This window comes from Ochotona princeps, chromosome 18 (genome assembly GCF_030435755.1).
Source record: "Ochotona princeps isolate mOchPri1 chromosome 18, mOchPri1.hap1, whole genome shotgun sequence".
NCBI classification, from domain to species: Eukaryota; Metazoa; Chordata; class Mammalia; order Lagomorpha; family Ochotonidae; genus Ochotona; species Ochotona princeps.
The window spans coordinates 38,697,996-38,717,581 of record NC_080849.1 but is presented as its reverse complement, the minus strand read 5'-3'; the positions used below and the strand labels follow the sequence as shown (position 1 = coordinate 38,717,581).

General features: G+C 43.2%; 1 protein-coding gene across 6 annotated transcripts in view; it reads right to left on the bottom strand.

Moving 5' to 3' along the window:
- OSBPL1A (oxysterol binding protein like 1A) overlaps positions 1 to 19,586 on the bottom strand; it is a 197,820-nt gene that overhangs the window by 24,594 nt on the left and 153,640 nt on the right. For all 6 annotated transcript variants that reach the window (XM_058677085.1, XM_058677086.1, XM_058677087.1 and 3 more), the window contains one exon: positions 7,068 to 7,143. In XM_058677085.1, coding sequence (XP_058533068.1) covers positions 7,068 to 7,143 — 76 coding nt within the window. The remainder of the gene's footprint in view (positions 1 to 7,067; positions 7,144 to 19,586) is intronic.

Genomic DNA, 19,586 nt, shown 5'->3' with positions numbered 1-19,586 from the left:
GGCTAGCTAACATGGTTAGGAGCTGAGTTTATCATTGTGTGAGAGGTTCCTGCTGGCTGAATTCCACTGATCGCACCCAGTGCAGTCACACTAAGCCACCACCAGGTAGCCTACAAGGACTGCCCTGGTTGGGCTACCAGAAAAACAAATCCTGCTGCTCGGACTGCCTGAGCTGTCTGTTATACTGCTATTCCTCAGCTCTCAGTGAGCTGCTGGCAGACAAACACATGTGGAAGAGGAGTGATCACACGGAACAAAGCAGGAAAGAAGGGTGTGTACAGTAAAGAGGTAGGTGGGGGGTGTATGTGTGTGTGTGCACGCTGAACTGAGCCATAACTATCTTCACGTAATTAGTGGGAAAATAGGAAGGAAAGAGCAGAAAAGCTGTAAGGACAAGGGTGGCTAGCATAAAGTTAGACCCTCCCTTCCCAGTTTTCCTGCTTAACAGCTCCACATTCTCAGGGCTGGGAGGTGGCCGAGACTTCCTCCTGACCATCCTATGGCCAATGTCCAGAAAAGCCTGGGCTGGAAGCCTGCCTTGCACCAGGTCTTCAGTGGGCATTCCTGGCTGGACCCAACACGCACCTCCCACATGCGCTGCTCCATATACACTGGCAGGGCAGGCTGAACCTGTGCCCATGCTGGGGGTGCTGTGCACCCCTCTGTGCCCACTTCCCTGCCACAACTGCCCTTCTGCTGCCCAAAGACCACAGGAAAGACAATACAGTAATCCCCCATTCTGGAATGACCATGTGGAACTCCTGCCAGGAGGGCACGAATGCCCTATGCGCTGGGCACAGGGCAACTTGGAAAGCAGAACAGCAGCAGCATCATAGCCTCTAGCACCCACGGCACCACTCCTCTCCCACAGAGCTCCATGGTGCGCCACGCTTCCATAACGGTGAAGCCACACACATCCTCCCCCGCCCTGAAACAGAACCTTGAGAACATTTCTCCCCATGTTGTGGGAGTACTTCACATCACCACAGAGTAAGGTGAGAGAGATGCCAGATTCTGCTTAGCTGCCTTGCGTCTTCCAGTCAGTATTTCTAACATTCTGTATCTGGCAAACTTCCAGTCAGTATTTCTAACATTCTATATCTGGCAAACTTCCAAGCCTGACCCAGGTCCGTGTAACTCTCAGAGCCAGGGTTCGTGTACAAGATGGCTGATATTGCTGGAAGAAGATGCTCACCTGGACCCGCCAGAGCAGCATGCTGGTCAGCTGGGCCCAAGCTCTAAACCTGCAGTCACGTGGCAGAGGCGCCAGGTGGAGCCACTGAGCTGAAGCTGCCTGAGAGCTCACAGGGATAAAAGCATGCCAGGGGAAGGTGTTATACTGCCAAAGGGGTGCGTCACTGAAACACATGCCAATGTCTCTGCACCCCCTTCTGAGTGCTGCCAGGAACAAGAGCAGGATGTAAGCAGAGATGAGTGCCCCAGGGAAGCTTCTCACAGACTTCCCAGTGACCGGAACGCCCTTGACCGTCATGCGGGAACCCTCCACAAGCTAGGCTGTTATAAGTCTTTGTTTTTAATAACATTGAAGAAGTCCTTGCTGAGCTGTCATCTTACAATAAATCACAAAAACAGTAGATAATATCACTTTTGGCATAATGTTTGTGTAAGGGGGTAAAAGATTTGAATGACATTACTAGATATTTTCAATACCCACGAAACTCCTACTCCCATCTGCCTAATAATATGAGCAAGGTTTTTGAATTTTTGCATCTATTAAAAAATCGCATAATTTTTACAAAAATTTCTCTAACAGTGATATTAATCCTTAGATATCTAAACCTAAATTCCTTTTCACTAGTAATATTTTATATTTTAGTATCCTATAAATTTAATGCCTGGAATTTAGATTGCTCATATGCAATATGTGCAAAATAATTCTTGCGAAGATATTTTTGGTACTAACAAGTTAAGGTCAGAGGATATACAGAAGTTTAAACTTCTTCTGTTTTTTTTTTTTTAAAGATTTATTTAGTTTTTTTATTGGAAAGGCGGATATACACCGAGGAGGAGAGACAGAGAAGATCTTCTGTCCATCCGATGGTTCACTCCCCAAGTGAGCCACAACGGCCGGTGCTGCGCCGATCTGAAGCCAGGAACCTGGAACCTCCTCCAGGTCTCCCACGCGGGTGCAGGAACCCAAGGCTTTGGGCCGTCCTCTCCTGCTTTCCCAGGCCACAAGCAGGGAGCTGGATGGGAAGTGGAGCTGCCGAGATTAGAACCGGCGCCCATATGGGATCCTGGGGCGTTCAAGGCGATGACTTTAGCCACTAGGCCACGCCGCCGGGCCCATAAACTTCTTATGTTTTAAAGTCTTATTTAGCTGACAGAGTTAGGGAAGGAAAGAGGAAGAGATCTTCATCCGCTGGTTTGTTCATTCCTCAGATGACTGCAACACCCAGGCTGGGCCAAGCCAAAGCCAGGAGCTCCGTCCGGTTCACCAACCTGGACGCAGAAGCGAAACACTGTGGTGCTTCCCCAGGCACATTTAAACAAGGAGCTCAATCAGGAGCAGAACAGCAAGGACACAATCAGTGCCCATATGGGATGCCAGTGTCCCAGGCAGAGGTTTAACTTGCTGTGTAAATTTTTTAAGTGTCTGACTTCAACTTTCATATGTATTTTTTGGTGATAGAGAAATCAATGAGGGCTTCAGAGGTTCAAAAAAAAGATAACTTTAGGGTGGGCATTGTGGCACAGTAGGTTAAACCAGTATTTGCAACTCTTGCAGCCCATACTGAAGTGCCAGTTGAGTCCTGGCTGTTCCACTTCTGATCCAGATGCTCACTTATGTGACAGGATGATGGTCCAAGGGCCTGGGTTCCTGCCACCTGGATGGGAGACCTGGCTGGGGTTCCTGGATCTTCGTTTTAAACCAATTCATCCCTGGCTTTTTGTGGGCATTTTGGGAGGCAACCAGTGCAAGACCTACTTTCCTCTCCTGCCTACTCCTACAATCCCCCAGCCTCACCTCCCCCCCATCTGTGTATGTGTGCACATGCCTCTCTTTATCACATCTTAAAACGAAGAAAGAAATCATCTTTTAAAAAAGTGAGATATAGGAAACATGAAAATGAGATACAAGTTAAAGGAGAAGAAAATTTGCAAGCTTCCAACTATTAAAGAACACCTTGGTCACACACTTATTCAACAGACTTGATGGTTGCTATCCCATCTTCACAGCATTTAGATTCCATTGGATACCTTTGAACAAGCATATACTACATTCACTTTAAGCAGTTTGCATTTATGACAAACCAGTCTTTGTCATCCCTTACAACAGGTCGGCCTTGAAAGTCTCTCACTCCAAGTTACACGAGCACCCACTGGGCTGCTTCTATGACCTTGAGAGTGTGCAGCAACTCAAATTTTGCACCTGGGTTCTGGCACTGCTTACTGAAGTCACTTAGCATGAATGCGCACAGTCTAACCTCTGGGTGAACCCAGCTGAGAAAGCCTCCAGAGACGGGATGGGAGAAGAGAGAAGGAAGAAACAGGGAAAACACAAGAGACCATGGGACACGGGATTTACCAGCAAGACAATGGGAGCGAAAGTAAGAGGAAGACAGACTTGCTTCACACAATTAACCATTATCAAAATTAGTTCTGAGGAAGGAGGAGCTTATTTGTTTGGTAAAAGCTTCAAACACAAAGAGACCCAGGGTTCAATTCCCATTATGTAAAGTATTCATTTCACGTGGTATAATTAAACAGTTTGGTAATGTAATCCTGACCAAAACAGAGTGGGAGAAGAGAAAGAAAGATGTAGCCAGTTTGGAAAACCCACATCTACATGCTTTTAGAGAAATGAAAGCAACATGCCTGTATAAGGGAAAGGGAGAGATGGAGGCACAGGGATTCCACCTGCAGCAGGTGTGGGGAACACAGGGGCCCAGCCTGACAGGTACCTAAAAAAGGAAACTTTAGCTTCAGTGATTTTGTCAAAATTAGACCTAGACCAGTCCTGGCAGAGAAATAACTGATTCTGTAAAAGCCACAGATCATCCTGCAAAATGACACTATTCCATGAAAATTCATTATCTTCATATCCTAAACCAAAGGCACTGTGTTAGAAACAGCTGAGATGGGGCCTGGCGGCGTGGCCTAGCAGCTAAAGTCCTCGCCTTGAAAGCCCCGGCATCCCATATGGACGCTGGTTCTAATCCCGGCAGCTCCACTTCCCATCCAGCTCCCTGCTTGTGGCCTGGGAAAGCAGTCGAGGACGGCCCAATGCATTGGGACACTGCACCCGCGTGGGAGACCCGGAGGAGGTTCCTGGTTCCCGGCTTTGGATCAGTGTGCACCGGCCCGTTACAGCTCACTTGGGGAGTGAATCATCGGACGGAAGATCTTCCTCTCTGTCTCTTCTCCTCTGTGTATATCTGACTGTAATAAAATGAATAAATCTTTTTAAAAAAAAAAAAAGAAACAGCTGGGATGGAACCCTGGCTGAGTGTGGAACTGCCAGGCCTGTAGGGTGTTCACCCCCTCCACTCTGCCCAAGACATCCCTCAAACTGACAGACATGAATGCATAGGGCACAACAAGACATTTCCTTTCCTACTTTCAAGGCCAACCATCAAATTGAAAACTGGGTAGGCAAAGTTTAGTGAAGAGGCATGAGAGCCAAAGGGCAGCTATGTGGCTTCTGTGAGCAACTAACCTCACAAAAAGGACTTGGAAGGCTCAAATTTATCAGAATCATTTATCTTATTCAAGAGGCAGAGACACAGAGATCCTTCATCCACCAATTCACTTACTAAATTCCTGTGATTGCTAGGGCTTGGTTCAGGCCCAAACTAGGAACTCAGTGGTGGGGGGCAGGACCCCAAGCGCTTGAGCCATCACTTGCTGCCTCACATCAGTAAGACACTCCAATTGGGTATGGAGCTAGGAACTGAACCCAGATACTCTCACACAGAATTTCCAGTGGGCATTTCCAGTGGCATCGTTACTGCTCCTCAGTGGGAGTGTTTTTTTTAAACCATTCTCGAACTTACATGCATGAAACAGACTACCAACTTGTAAGTTTTGATTTATTTTCTTTTAGGAGGTGAGAACAGCAGATATTGGAAGGGGTTAAAATCAAAACTTATAGTAAAACAAGTGTTAATATTTGCATTTCTGTCTCTACATATATTATTTTTTTTTATCTCTAATGTTGTTCAGCCCTTTTACTGTTTCTGCCTCCTGAAAGGGACAGAACCCTATGATAGCGTCCCCAAAAACAACACTTGCCAAGGCAGGATGGCTGCCCTTCATTCACATTATTAAATATTCTTCTAGAAGGTTAGTCTCATAAATCTCGGCAGAGAGCAGTTTCTAAAAATACTGTTTCCCCTGTAGCTTTCTGTCTCTGTGTGATTTTAATCTAAGTAAGTTCTATGGCTGCAAGTTTCAAAGCATTCTGTAGAACCTTCCAATCCCAGCTGCTCTGTTTTTATTCACTTTATTTCATTTATGACTCAGTGTCTGCTGGCCCATGTGGTCTGCTCCTCAATGTAAAGCCTTCTTCTAGAGACAGAGCATCTTTCAGAGGAAGAGAGGTATGACCCCAAATAACATCATCTCCCAAACTGTAAAAGAATGGTGAGTCTGAACTTAGAATGCCTGCTTTGGACATAAACTGGATGAACTGGTCACTTGTATGACCAACTTAATGACACCATCACCATCTCAGCTGATGCCCAGTAAAACAGGAGATGGTAGAGACAGAATCAGGCAAGAGAAACAGAGAATTGTATTTCCCGTAATAGAACTAAACCAGGCCAGAGGTTGTCACACAAGTCCTCTAACCCAACAGCCCTCGCCTGCTGCAGGAGCTGTTCTACAGTAACAGAATGGTGCGTGGGTTTGGTTCATCAGTAAGTTGTAAAATCAATGAGCTGGAGTTAGCGTTGTTAATATTATTTGTAGTAGTTACGACTATTCTTTCATGGGACTGGTTTTCATTTCAAGTACACACCCATACATTTGCACCCTGAGTCACAAAGTTAAGCAGATACCCTCAATGTTGAAAAGTTGTAACTCAGCAAAGTATCAACCTTCGACACTAAAACTAAGAATCACCTCGTCCCTCGTACATCAACCGCCTCCTTACCTCTCCATGTACCTGAAGCACAAAATATTGCCCTCATTTTATACTCAGGGAGCGACATCAACTTGCCTAGAATCTCACAGCCAGGATATGACAGGGCTGGGACTTGATCATGTCATCAGGCCATACAGTTTTACCCAAATTACTCTCCATATCAGACTCAGAAAGTGCTTGTTTAAACGTATGTATCTGGGATGAGCTGCTTGGAAATTATGTATCAACCCACTGAGAAAACAGAGATAACAAGGAAATGCCAAAGTCGGCACTTCAACAGCTGGAAGGATTCCAGGCATCAGTGTATCTAGAGGGCGACTCTCCTTCTCAGTACGTGCAAGGCCCTGCGAGTACTCCCCTACTGCACATGAACTACACACTGGAAAAACAAGGTTCCAGCCTGTTCCTTAGCATCTCTGGCCCCATAGGCCTTTTTAAGTGTCTTTGGTCAAAGTTCATGCTAGGACGAGAAGAAACTTTACCAGAAATTTTAGCCTTTGGCAACAGGATGGTAAAGATACAAAAAAATTAGATAAAAAGAAATGTCCTCCCAAAATGAGAGCACAGAGCAAAGATGACCCAGCAGACATCTGAATATTTAATAAATCTCACAAATTTCAGGCACTCACACTTGGTTTGCACACAGAAAGGCAAGTGAAATTACATGCTAAACTGGAGGAAGGGTTTGTTCTTCATGCAATGGTTTCTGGGGAAATGAAATCTGGTGGGACAACAGAAATAGAACATCTCCCTCCCTGCTTTCTGATTTTCACTTTAAAGCCTTATTAAAGAGTGGTTCAAATTCTGTCAGAAAAGCCTAATCTGTTTTCCACTTTCTATTTTTGTCGGTTGCTATAAATACTGCTCTGTATCACTTTATGCAAAGTTTGTCTCTTCCAAAATACAGGCAAACACATCTCCGCTTAATGCTCTATGATACAACTGGTAGCTAATTTACCATTCCAATACATTTTCTGAGGATGCTCCAGATACTGAAGTCATTTCTGGAAAACATAGGCGAGGGCAAGCTTGTTCTGAAAAAGAAAAGAAAAAACAGTTCATTTTAATGCCACTGACACTGGGAAGAGAAAGCACTTTTGTGCACGTGACAACCACAGGCACACGCGGAGACTCTTAGGACAGCGACCACCATCATGGGATGGCAACAGGGTCAAGACTGATCCTGCACCCTGCTGGGTTGGCCCCTGCAAAGTGTCATGTTGTCTGTCTCCAGCACTGTTCTGACCCAGAATTGGCTAGCCCTCCTGGGTCTTGGGGTCCAGCTTTTTAGATGACCTCAGAGCTACGTTGTCCTCTCCCATGCAGGCACATCAGAGCTTGCTATGCTGACACATCCACCGTGTTCCGGTGCTTAATAAATGATCATCCTCTACCAGCTGAGTAATGTGAACAAAATGACATCCCAGAGCCCAGCTGTAGATGTTCTCTAAGAAACTGAGACAGGCCCGGTGCAGTGGCCTAGCAGCTTTAAAGTCTTAGCCTTGCATGCAACAGGATCCCATTTGGTTGCCAGTTCTAATCCCGACGGTCCTGCTTCCCATCCAGTTCTCTGCTTGTGGCCTGGGAAAGCAGCCAAGGATGGCCCAAAGCCTTGGGACCCTGCACCTGCGTGGGAAACTCGGAGGAAGCTCCTGGCTCCTGGCTTCAGATCAGCTCAGCTCTGGCTGTTGCAGTTACTTAGGGAGTGAACCCTTGGATGGAAGATCTTCCTGTCTCTCCTCCTTTCTATCTGACTTTGCAATAAAAATAAATAAATCCTTTAAAAAAGAAAGAAATTAAGTGAGATGTAGAAAACCAGCTCGAAAAGCAAGGTAAAACTCTGGCTCTGGTTCTATAGCAGAGGTTACTGGCATTCAACAGAATGGATGCATAAGAAAACTAACAGGTTACAACAAATTAAACTCTACAAAGAACAACGTTAAAGCTTCTGCAAGTGTTCGGAAATAGCAAGCACTACGGTGGCTGTCCGGGAGAGGGGTCAGCACCTTGGAAAATTCATCTGCCAGGGCCCAGGGGTCCTGAGGCCAGGCCAGGAGGGTGTGAAGACATGCTTATTTTCCAGATCAGCAAGGTATACCATGGGAGCAGGGGCAAGAGGTGCCCATACCAGTTCTCTAGAACACTACAGTGATAATTCCTTCTTTATCTAAGGGATCGTAAAGAATGCTGCTTTTCCAGTTGCCTTCTGAGATCTGTGCAACTACAATATTAGCAAAAAAAAAAAAAAAAATCTTCGAGAACCTCTAAATTAAATCCATTTGAATTATAGAAGGTAATAAAATTTTTATGCTCTTAAATAAATAATATTTTAAAAACCTCCATGGTAAAGTTCTTCTCATTTTACTTTTCAGGAACATAACACTGCTCATTTGGCAGATCTGTCATCCACCCAATCTGCTGCTTAAGTGGCCACAGATGGTACTGAAATCACAGTCCCCACTCAGAAACCATCAATCAATCTCTGTGACAGGAACAATGGCTACCAGCAGTACGAGTGCCCGCTATGATCTACTTTTTGCATGTATAATGCAGGTTTAGAGATGTGTATAAACTATCATTCCCACTTCCTGTCTATGAAACACTTAATAATGTGACATACCCAAGCGGCTGTGAACCGGAAACAGGATTTGTGAAGAGTGAGTGAGAGCTGTGATTCCCTGAAAGAATGCTTACATGAAACATGCGGCTCTGCACTTCCATGCCGATTAAAGAGGACAGCAGTAAGGCAAGACCGCAGCAAACATCCTGGAGGCAGAGGGGTCATCCTAGTTCTGTAGCTGGTCTCACTGTAGAAATTGCCCAAGTCCCACTCAGGACCATGCCACCCTCTTTGGGACACCTGTGACTTTTTGTGGTGTTTTTTGTGAATGGAGAAACTTCTCATGCATGAGGAAAGCAGATTAGTTGCATCATCCTCTACTGTGAACAGACACAGGGGTGAGAGGGGCTCTGAAGGGGAAATGGTTAACACCAAGCCCACTGCTTCCTTGTGAAGGACACACAGTGCTGCCAAGCACAAGCCCTCTTCATTCCACATCATACACAATGGGCAAGTCCACAGTATCAAGGGGAACCGCTGGGCTCACGGCACACAGTAGGGCTGGTGACTACCATCTAAGCCAAAACCCACAGGTGCACTCCCAGCCCTTCTGCACCGCTGGGCTCACGGCACACAGTAGGGCTGGTGACTACCATCTAAGCCAAAACCCACAGGTGCACTCCCAGCCCTTCAATGCAGAAGACAGCACCCAGAGCACTGCTACAGCAGTTCTAGCTGGGATTCAGATCCAGCTACCATTGTCAAAGGAATTTACCCCAACACTCTCGGGAGGACTTAGCAGAGGAACAGCAAAGGGATCTGGACATCTCTTACAGGTGATGAGGAAAGAAGCATGGGGCCTAGAACCAAACAGACTGGAGGACGCGGGGACACGGGACACAAAATGGTGGGACCTGCAGTGGCAGGACTAGTACCATTCGCCAGACCCTAAGCTCCAGCAGCAGTAGCCTCTAGGCATCTCTGTCTCGTCTTCCTCCACAACACCGCCTGCCTTGTGACAGAGGCAGTCTTGCTCATTTGTTGACCATCTCCTACCAGCATGCACACGGCCTGCTCCCTAGGACAGTGTTCAATCTGGAGGAGGAGTCTAAGTATCTGTCCAATCCACTCTGGAATTTATATGGCCTGTTCATAGACATTAGCCATTATAAAGAAATCTCTTTATTCTGTGCTATTAAAGAGAGGAGGACTAACATTGCTGGTGCAAGTTTGTATTAGGATGGCTAATACAAAGACCTGTGTTACAACCAATTCCAACAATGGGAGACAAAGAGGTCCATTCTAAGGAAGGGTTTCAGATGGAGGCTGGAGCACTCTGGCAGGCAGGGCACTGAACAGCACTTAGACCGAAGGAGGGAAGGTGGTCCAGAACAGCCTGGCCCAAGATGCTGCTGGGCAGCCTATTGGCAGCAGGACGGTGCCCAGTTCCAAATGACAGAACTGCCAATGTGGAGAAACCTAGCCAGAGACCTACAATGAGAGTGTCACATTTAATACCAAATTGTCTACTACCTATTTAAAAAGTTAAAGGGATCAAGATAAATTGATTTTAGTAGTATTTTTAACACAACCTACCCAAGTAAGCATTTCAATGTGATTAATATATAAACTTCTATTAATGTCATTTTACCTTTTTACGCTATTTTCAAAATTTAATGTATTACATACTTAGAGCACATCTCAGCTATTGATTCTTTATCTTATTATTTTTAAAAGCTTTATTTATTTTGAAAGAGCTTTAGAGAAAAGATCTATCCACCAGTTCACACCCCAGATGGTCTCAATGTCAATGGCCAGGCCAGGCCAAAGCCAGGGAGCTTCGCCTAGGCCTCCCCATGCGTGCAGCAGGCCCAGACAATCGGGCCATCCGCTACTGTCTTTCCCAGGCTACTATCAAGGAACTCAGTTGGCATGACAGATAAAGGCTTTACCTACTATGCAACAATGCTGACATCCTAACTCCTAATTTTTAAAGTAAAATCTAGTCTCACCAAAACAAAGTTGTGTTTACTGTAGTAACAGGGTGTACTGCTTCCTTTTACAATTTAACAGATGTTAAGGTTAAAATTCAGTTTCCCAGAGTAGCCAGATTTCCAATTTTCTGAACCCAAACGTGGCCAGAGCCTGCTGCACTGGACAGACTGGATTGTTGTGACTACTTCTGAAAGCGAAAGAACTGTGCTGTTTCCTCATGAAGGAAAAAAACCTGGTCAATTTATAGAAGCCTAAGTCAAAGAGGGACCAAAAAAAAAAACAGTTCACAGCCTAATCATTAAGAAAATTCCAAATTTTCTGAGTGTTAGCTAAAAAGAAGCAGAAATATATATTTTTTAGAAATTGTCACTATGCTTTAAAATTGCCTTCCCTCTCTTAGGAAAAGGTAAGGAGGGAAGTCCGTTACTGAGAGTGGACAATGGTTTTACTCCAGGCAGAAGTAAGCACAGACAGGGCAATGACCACTATTCCCAGCTGAAAGCATAGATCAGTCATTCTCTTCTCCTGGAGTGGATCTAAGGGTCATTATTCTACATTCTATGCTTCCTTTTTGTCTACACACAGAGAGAAAACACCCGGTACCAGGGACTGACAGTGCTATACCCTGGTTCTATTTTCAACCATACAGATGATATTATGGCTATATACACAGTAACTTGCTCCAAAATGTAAACTGCCCCTACACTTGCCCCACAGTGTGATGGAAATGACTCCACTTGTTCTCACACCACTATTTCCCTACCACACACTGCTGTACACAGACCCCAAAATGAACCACATGAATTTATGAAGTGTAGCTAACAAATGTTGTGCCTAAATCCTCGATTCTGGGGGGAAAGAAAGTTACATAAGGCCAAGACATCCTCCTCTCCCTCGTCTCTCAAGCCCATGTGGATGGCAAAACCTGTACGGAAGGCTCAGCTTGAGAGGGCTTTGCAGTCAGGTGAACCATACAGATCTACTTCATGCACCTGCTCGATGCAGACCCACAGCCTTCCTGTTTCTGTTCCATGAACTGCCAGCTGAAATACACATTTGCTCACAGAAACCCTCTGCAAAGAAGTAGATGGTGATAAAAACAAAGGCAGGGCAAATTACACTTCAGCTGGAGCAGCTTCCAAAGTATGTCATACTTTTCAGGCTAGCCCCTTGATGGCCACAAAACCATCAATTAAATGTCTCATCATCGTAACCCACATATAAACACACACAGCTATCTTTCAGTATTCACTCTATGGAGAAGATAAAAAGACGTCATCATTCTGTTAATAGTCATTCAAAAACAAAAAACAGGTAACTCTTAATTCAAAAACTTTAGTAAGCTCATTCTTAGAAATCTAAAGTCAACACTGTGGAGCAGCAGGTAAAGCTACGACCCAGAATGACACATCCCACTGCAATGACGACATCTTATATTAGTGCTGATTCAAGTCCCAGCCGCTCACCTCTCCATCCAGCTATCTGCTAACGTGCCTGAGAGCAGTGGAGGATGACCCAAACACTTGGGCCCCTGCCACCCATGTAGGAGACCCAGCTAAAGTCCAGGCTCTGGCCTGGCCCAGCCCTGGTTGCCAAAGCCATATGGAGAATAAACCAGTGGATGGAAGATTTTCTCTGTCTTTCCTTCCCTCAATCCATTCTTCCATGACTATGTATTTCAAATAAACCTTTTTTAAAAAGCAAAGAACAAAAAAAACCCAAAAAACAAAGAAAACCCAGAAATTTAAGCTGTGTATCAAAATTAAGATATAACATCTTTGTCTCTAACATATCAAATGGTATTAAACAAGTTTAAGTGGCAAAAACAGTACACAGCACATTTCAAATTACAGAATATTATTACAACAAATTAATCTACAAAGAGCAAATTATTGGGCTAACACTATGGTACTGTGAGTTAACCTATAGTTTGGTAGCAACGACATCTTACAGTAGAGTACAGGTGCAAATCCCAGTCTCCTGCTAATTCACACTGGCAGTCTGTGGATGATGGCTCAAGTACTAACCCTGCCATCCATGTGAAAGACCCAGACAAGATTCTGGGCTCTAGGCATAAAGCCAGTCTCAGCTCTACCTACTGAGGCCATTTCGAGAGTGCATCAGTGGATGGAGATCTCTCTCTCCCCCTCCTCTTTGTTTCGAGTAGATAAAAATAAACATTTGACAAAAAGAACAGTCAAGTCATTAGCTGCCCCTTCAATACCAGCAGTAAGATCTGCTCCTCCCCACACTTCTCTCACTGTACAAACAAGAATGTATAATATTCTTATTAAAATAGAGATCACTCTGCAATCTCACTAAAAAATATATTAAGCATCCTCTTTCACCCTTATAGGGCATTTTTTCATGTATCTTTCCCAGCAGCAACTGGTGTTAAGTGTTCTTGCATGCTCAGAAGTGACACTACACCATCATCTCATTTTGATTTTCATGGCCACCAGTTAGAATATCTATTCCTATGCATAATGGCTATCTGAATCCACACACTTATAAACTGCCTGTTTGCATAATTAATACAACTAGATTTTTTTTTCTGTCAGTTTGCAAGAGTTTATACAGGACAGAAAATAATCTTTGATCACCTATATTGTAAATAGTACATTCGCACTTTTTTTTTTTTTAAAACAAATCACTCTCTCAGAAATAGCCTTTGTGCATGTAATCTGTGTTCAAACTAGAGTTGCTTTTCCTTGTCTGTTTTTGGAAATTAACCATGACATTCCAGTTCTTAGAGTGATCATACCATGCATGCAGATCTCAAGCTGACCTCAACACACGGAAACAGCTGGGCTCCTTTAAGGGCCGTGTCCTTGTTTGCCCCTTGTGGACTACCTGGGACTCAGGATTCTTAGGACCTCTGTCTCGCCTGCTTTTCTTGTAAGACAGAGAAGCTCGCTCTCAAGAGCACTCGGCTCACCTATGCTTCCAGGAATCTTAATGGTTTGCATTTTGATTCCATGTCATTCCAGCTTCCTTAGCATTTTCAGAGATTTTTAATAACGGTTCTTCATGCCCCAGGGAAGACAGGCGCAGGTACAATTCAGGAGGTTTTTAAAAAGCCATACTTTGAAAAGTGCTATGGTATCAAAACATCTCTGAGCTAACTTCAGATGAAGAAATACCTGAAAGCTAATGGCTAACATTTAGTGAGTGCTCCATTTTAGACCTTCTGTTAACCATTTAACATGCACCAGCTCATTTAATCTTCAAAATAATCCTAGAAATTAAGCACTCTTACTAAATAACTTGCCTATAGTGACAAATGGAATGAGTGGTAGAGCTGGAATTCTGTAACTGCAGAGGGTCATCCCCCAGCATTTGGAGCATGGAATGCCACTGACTGTGTCAACTTGAGCCCACGACTGCCCAACTATTCCAAACCTCAGTGTTTCTCCTTGAAACAATACTAGCATTCCCTGTGGCCACCGACAGGTGCTGACAAGGCAATACATATAGAGCAGTATTTTGAAACTGTGTTTTGATTGGTGCTATTCCTCTTCTCTGTCAAGAGAACTTCTTGAAGTATCATTTGTAGGGCAGGTTTCAAAGAGGCAAATTCTTTTAACTTTTCTTTACTGTGGAAGAATTTTATTTCAGTTTCAAAGACAAAAGAAAGCTTTGCTGGATATGTTATCCTAGGCCGGTAATTTTTTTCTTTTAGAATCTGGAATATGTCACTCCATTCTCTTCTTGCCTGTAGAGTTTCCTGTGAGAGATCTCCTGTGAGTTTAATTGGTATTCCCTTTTATGTCAATTGATTTTTTTCACGTGCACACAAAACCAAAGACAAATGGGAAGAACATCCCATTAAAATGACAATGGAAGACTAAACCAATGAACAACCCATTCCTAAAATGACAGGACCAAAGTACCATACATACATATTAAACTCTGAATGTAAATGGCTTAAGCTCAATCAAACATAGTAGACTGGATTAAAAAAACAAAACCCATCTGTTTATTGTCTAGAAGAGACACACTTCAACAAAAATCAGCAGAAACTATATCATATGGGTTTTGTTGTTTTCTGTTAGTTTCATCTCTAGAGTCAAAACACTTTCTACTGATTAAATCATTCAATGACTCATAGATTATACAGTAGCATCATTTTCTTCAAGAAGGTTCTTGATTTTCATTTCTCCAGCTACACGTTAGTCATTTAGTAGCATGTTATTTAACTTCATGGTGTTATTAATTTCTTTTTTCTCCCTGATGCTGATTTTGTTTTGTGGCTCTTCACTTAAGGGGATGTATAGTAGCTGTGTAATGGAGACTCTCATACCTAGTAATATGTCATTTAACTTCCTGGCATTGTAAATTTCTATTTTTCTTTCTATTGTTGATTTTGTATTATGATTTCTCATTTAAGGTGATGTACAGTAGCTGTGAAATGGAGACTAACATCCAGATGTGAGGATACAATGTAGTATGCATTTCTACTTCCAGACAAAGATGGACTTCGAATGAAACTGTTCACTATGTCCTGACAATAGGATGCTGGACTCTGCCATTGTTCATGTCCGCAATGATGGACATATGACAGTGTATGAAGAACTATATTTTAGTAACAATCTAGAGGAACTAGGTGGGGGGGAAGGATTTGGGGAGGGCATAAGGGAAATGCCAGGAGCCTATGGAACTGTATCATAAAATGATAATAATAGTAATAAAATGTAAAAAAAAAACTTTTATAAACTCAATTCCATGGTTAATACAACAAACATTATGGAACAAAAAAGAATATATCTACCAAAGATAGTGCTTGTTAATGAAAACTGCGCTCAACACACACACACACAAGCATGCACATATGTAACTCACGTGCTCAAATAAGATTTTTTTTTTTAAAGACATGGGATGCAGTTAAAAAACACTGAGCCTGATGTCTGGGCAGGCAGAAAACAGTCAGCATAATGTGGTCAGTTATACACTGTTACAATGAAGTATTTTAGGGACAACTCTTTTCCTGCTTGAGATGTTAAAGATTTAAACTGCTTTAACTTTCAGAACAGGTAATACATTAACCAGTTCCAAAAGCTGATCCAGCAAGATGGCTACTTATTGATCAAGTGTCATAATGAAGTAAAGGTTTTCTCAGAGAAGCAGGCAGAGAGTTGCCTGTAGTGAAAAACCAGCCATGAAATGCTTTTTCCACTTTTACGCCACTTCCCCTGGGAAAACTATACCAGCACCTAGAGGACACGACCAATTCTCACTTAGGATTGGACACCAGTGATCAGAGGAGATTTTCAAAGTAGTCCACTACTCCTTACCAGAACTTCAGGTTAAGAGCTGACCAGTAACAAACACTGGCTCTGAGCTCATTAGCACCTGCAAAGGACAGCTAATACTATGTTAGATGGAGGGTAGAACAAATCAGACAATTCTCCTGGCCAAGCTTTGACAGTGAGTATTTGGGTGGGGGGAGACGCTAAGGTAGATTATGCCAGCTGATGGACTTTGGAAGACTTTCCTCAACTGTGGAGCAATGAAATCAACAGCATCTCAGAACTATCGGAATCACTTAAGCAGTACCCTTGGAACATTCTCCACACTGGGGACCCTAGGATGGCATCGAGTTACCATTCTCCATCCCGAGGCACTGATGCAATCAGGCTGCTGGGAGCAGCCCTCTCCCCACTTCCTCTAGATACAGGAAGAAAAAAAATTAAATAAAATTGGAAACAAATGTCACATCCGCTTCACCCTATACCTCAACTCTTCCCACCTTAATTAGTGGTCCAAATGGCCATGCATCCTTCTCCACTATATAAACATCATCAAAGATAAAATTTTAAAATTTTAATTAAAAAAAATGGATCTGTAGCCAAAGATCTGATTAAGGGACAATGAAGCAACCTGGGAGAGACCTGGTTTTGAAGTCCCTTTCTTTGCTGACATTTAATAGTTGATATTCTTTGTTTCAATGTCACAAGACCTGAGTCAAAGTACTAAGGCCATTCTAACCAAACATTTCTCAGTTAATTGAAATGATGAAAGAAACAATTCCAAATTTAATTTCACCGTGCTTCAAACATTCCATTGCCATTATCAAGTGGCTTCTAAGCTGACCCTGCCCTGACATCTGACTTCCTGAGAAGAAAGCCCCTCTCTGCCATCCAGGCTTCTCTTGTGCACCCCGACTTAGGGATCACCTGGAACTCAATCATGTTTTCAGAATGGGACTTTAAAATCAACTCAAATGTTGTAATTTAATGCAACAAGATTTTCTGATTGCATGTTCTACTCAAATTTCAATTATGTATGTATGCATGTATGTGTACACATACACATATTGAAAGTCAGATTTACAGAGGAGAAATGAAGAGAAAAATCTTCCATCTGTGGTTAACGTCCCAGGTGGCCAGAACTGAGCCAATCAGAAGCCAGGAGCCTCTTCTGGGTCTCCCACACGGGTGCAGGGTCCCAAGGCCTTGGGCCATACTCTACTGCTTTCCCAGGCCACAAGCAGGAGCTGGAAGGAAAGTGGATCAGCCGGCACACAAACTGCTGAATCCTGGCACTTGCTAGGTGAGGATTTAGTCACTGAGCCATTGTGCTGGGCCCTAAATTTCAAAATATTTTAAAATTTCTTAATATGGAAAGCTGAGAGAGAGTTCTATCCACTGATTCACTCCACTAAAGATCTCTAACAGCTGGGCTGGGCCAGAATGAAGCCAGGAGCCGGGAATCCCACCCTGACCTCCCACATGTGTGGCAGGGACCCTAAGGACTTCATCCATCATCCACTTCCTCCAAAGGTGCACGTAAAATGACAGCTGGATTGGTAATGGAAGTGAGCCTCCATCCCAAGCCCTACAGTTTGACCTGTTGCACCACACTGTCCATCGCAAATTTCACAAACCTGTTTTCCCACCTCCACCCACCCCCTTGGTGATTTTCGCACACATTTGTCACTTGCCAGTTCACCTAAGGTTTTGAACCCCTTTGAGTCCACTATGGTAGGGAGTATTTTGTCTATGACAGGCACACCACGTCCTAAAATAAATGGTTTCACCTAGTAACAATTTAGTTAAAATGGAGTCAAAGAAAGAAAAGCAGCAAAACTGACATTCAAGAAGCTCGACAGGAAAACAATAATTGGGGCTGATGGTGTAGCAAACTAATCCCCTGCCTGCTAGCACTGGGATCCCACTCCTCGGACACTTCTAAACCAGGTTCCTGCTTGTGGCCTGGGAAAGCAGAGGACGGCCCAAAGCCTTGGGCTCCTGCACACACGTAGGACACCTGGAAGCAGCTTCAGAATCCCATTTTTACAACTGCTCAACTTTTGCTATTGCAGCCATATGGAGAGTGAACCAGTGGATGGAAAACCTCTCCTTTCTCTGTAAAATCTGCTTATCAAACAAAAACAGTAATAATAAAAGCAAAATAATTTTCCATCTGTAAGTTACTTTTAAAGAAAATATTAACAAAACTAACTTTTTAAACAGATTTTCATTTGCATTTATGTAAACACTTGCTTATGTTGTTTAACGTTCAACAGGAGCCACAATTTTAAGTAGAATATTCCTTTTGATAATTAGAAAGCAAAAATAGTCCACTTCTAAGGTGATTCAAGATGAAAAGAAGGAATTAAAAATGTAACCAAGTTCACAGAGAAGCAGACTTCACTATACTATAATGATGAAAACCTCCAAGTCTGTGTGTGTACTATACCAGGTTGGTGTCCTGCATTTGGTGGTTATACTTACTGCAGGTAGTAAATGCCTGTCATCTCTATTCTCAACTGTCAGAATTCTGTCTTTCCCCAAATCCTTCCTTTAAGTCCCCATTTCAGTATAACCCCAATGAACACAGCTTTAGTTTCTATTGCCCACCTGATACCTAACAACCCAAAATGAAAAAAATCCTCCAAATTAGCAAGTCACTAGAAATAAAACATAAAATCAGCTTATATTCATAAAGTTGTAGACTTTAAACTGCTACACAGTAAATTATTATGGTCATAAAAGTCTTATCTTTATTTGAAAAATAACATACAATTTTGTTTTCAAAGATGTTACACAGTTCATCCGAGGTACAGTTCCTAACTAATCCATAAACAAAGGTTGGTAAACAAATGTGCAGAAAAATCTAGCAATCTCATCACTGGATCAACATATCCTCCCCAATCACTTTAAAAGTATCACTTTCCATGGTTGGGAGTTTGCCACATTCTGTCCATTCCTTCTTCAGCCTTCTTAGGACATATAGAACCAAGAGAATATAACATACCCTCTCCTCCAATGACAAGAGTTTCTACAAATATTCCTATTTGTCTGCCACTCATCTCTTGAGGACAGACAGGGGCTATTATGATTCACTTACTTAACACTCTTCCAGCTATTAGATTCTAAGTTCTGTTGAATCCACAGCGAAGTGAGTAACACAGAATTTGGAATAAAGCAGGCACTCAGTGCCTGTGGCACATGTCAACTTTGTGCCAGTTGGTTTCCTATTCATTAGAATCCAGAAACTAAGCTGTGAAACAATGTGTTTATATGACTCTATCATAGTGACACCACCAACAAACAGGCATGCTGATTTCGAGAAACTAAAATGTTGCATCATCCAATTTTTGATACTCTTGAAACACCTTTCATTCATCTGTCAATTTCATGAAAAGAAACTGACATCCCTACCATCAGTGACACTAAACAATGATGAGGTTAGCAGTTGAAAGTTTGGGGTGAGAGCAGATGTTCGGTGCGGCAGTGAAAACACCAGTTGGGGAAGCCCACATCCCACATCAGAGTGCCTGAGCATAAGCCTCAGCTTTGCTTCCTGTTTCAGCTTCCGGATACTGTGCACTCTAGGAGGCAGCAATGACCATGCAACCAGTGCTACCACAAGGGAGGCCCAGATTAAGATCCAAGCTCCTGGGCCCAGCACGGTGGC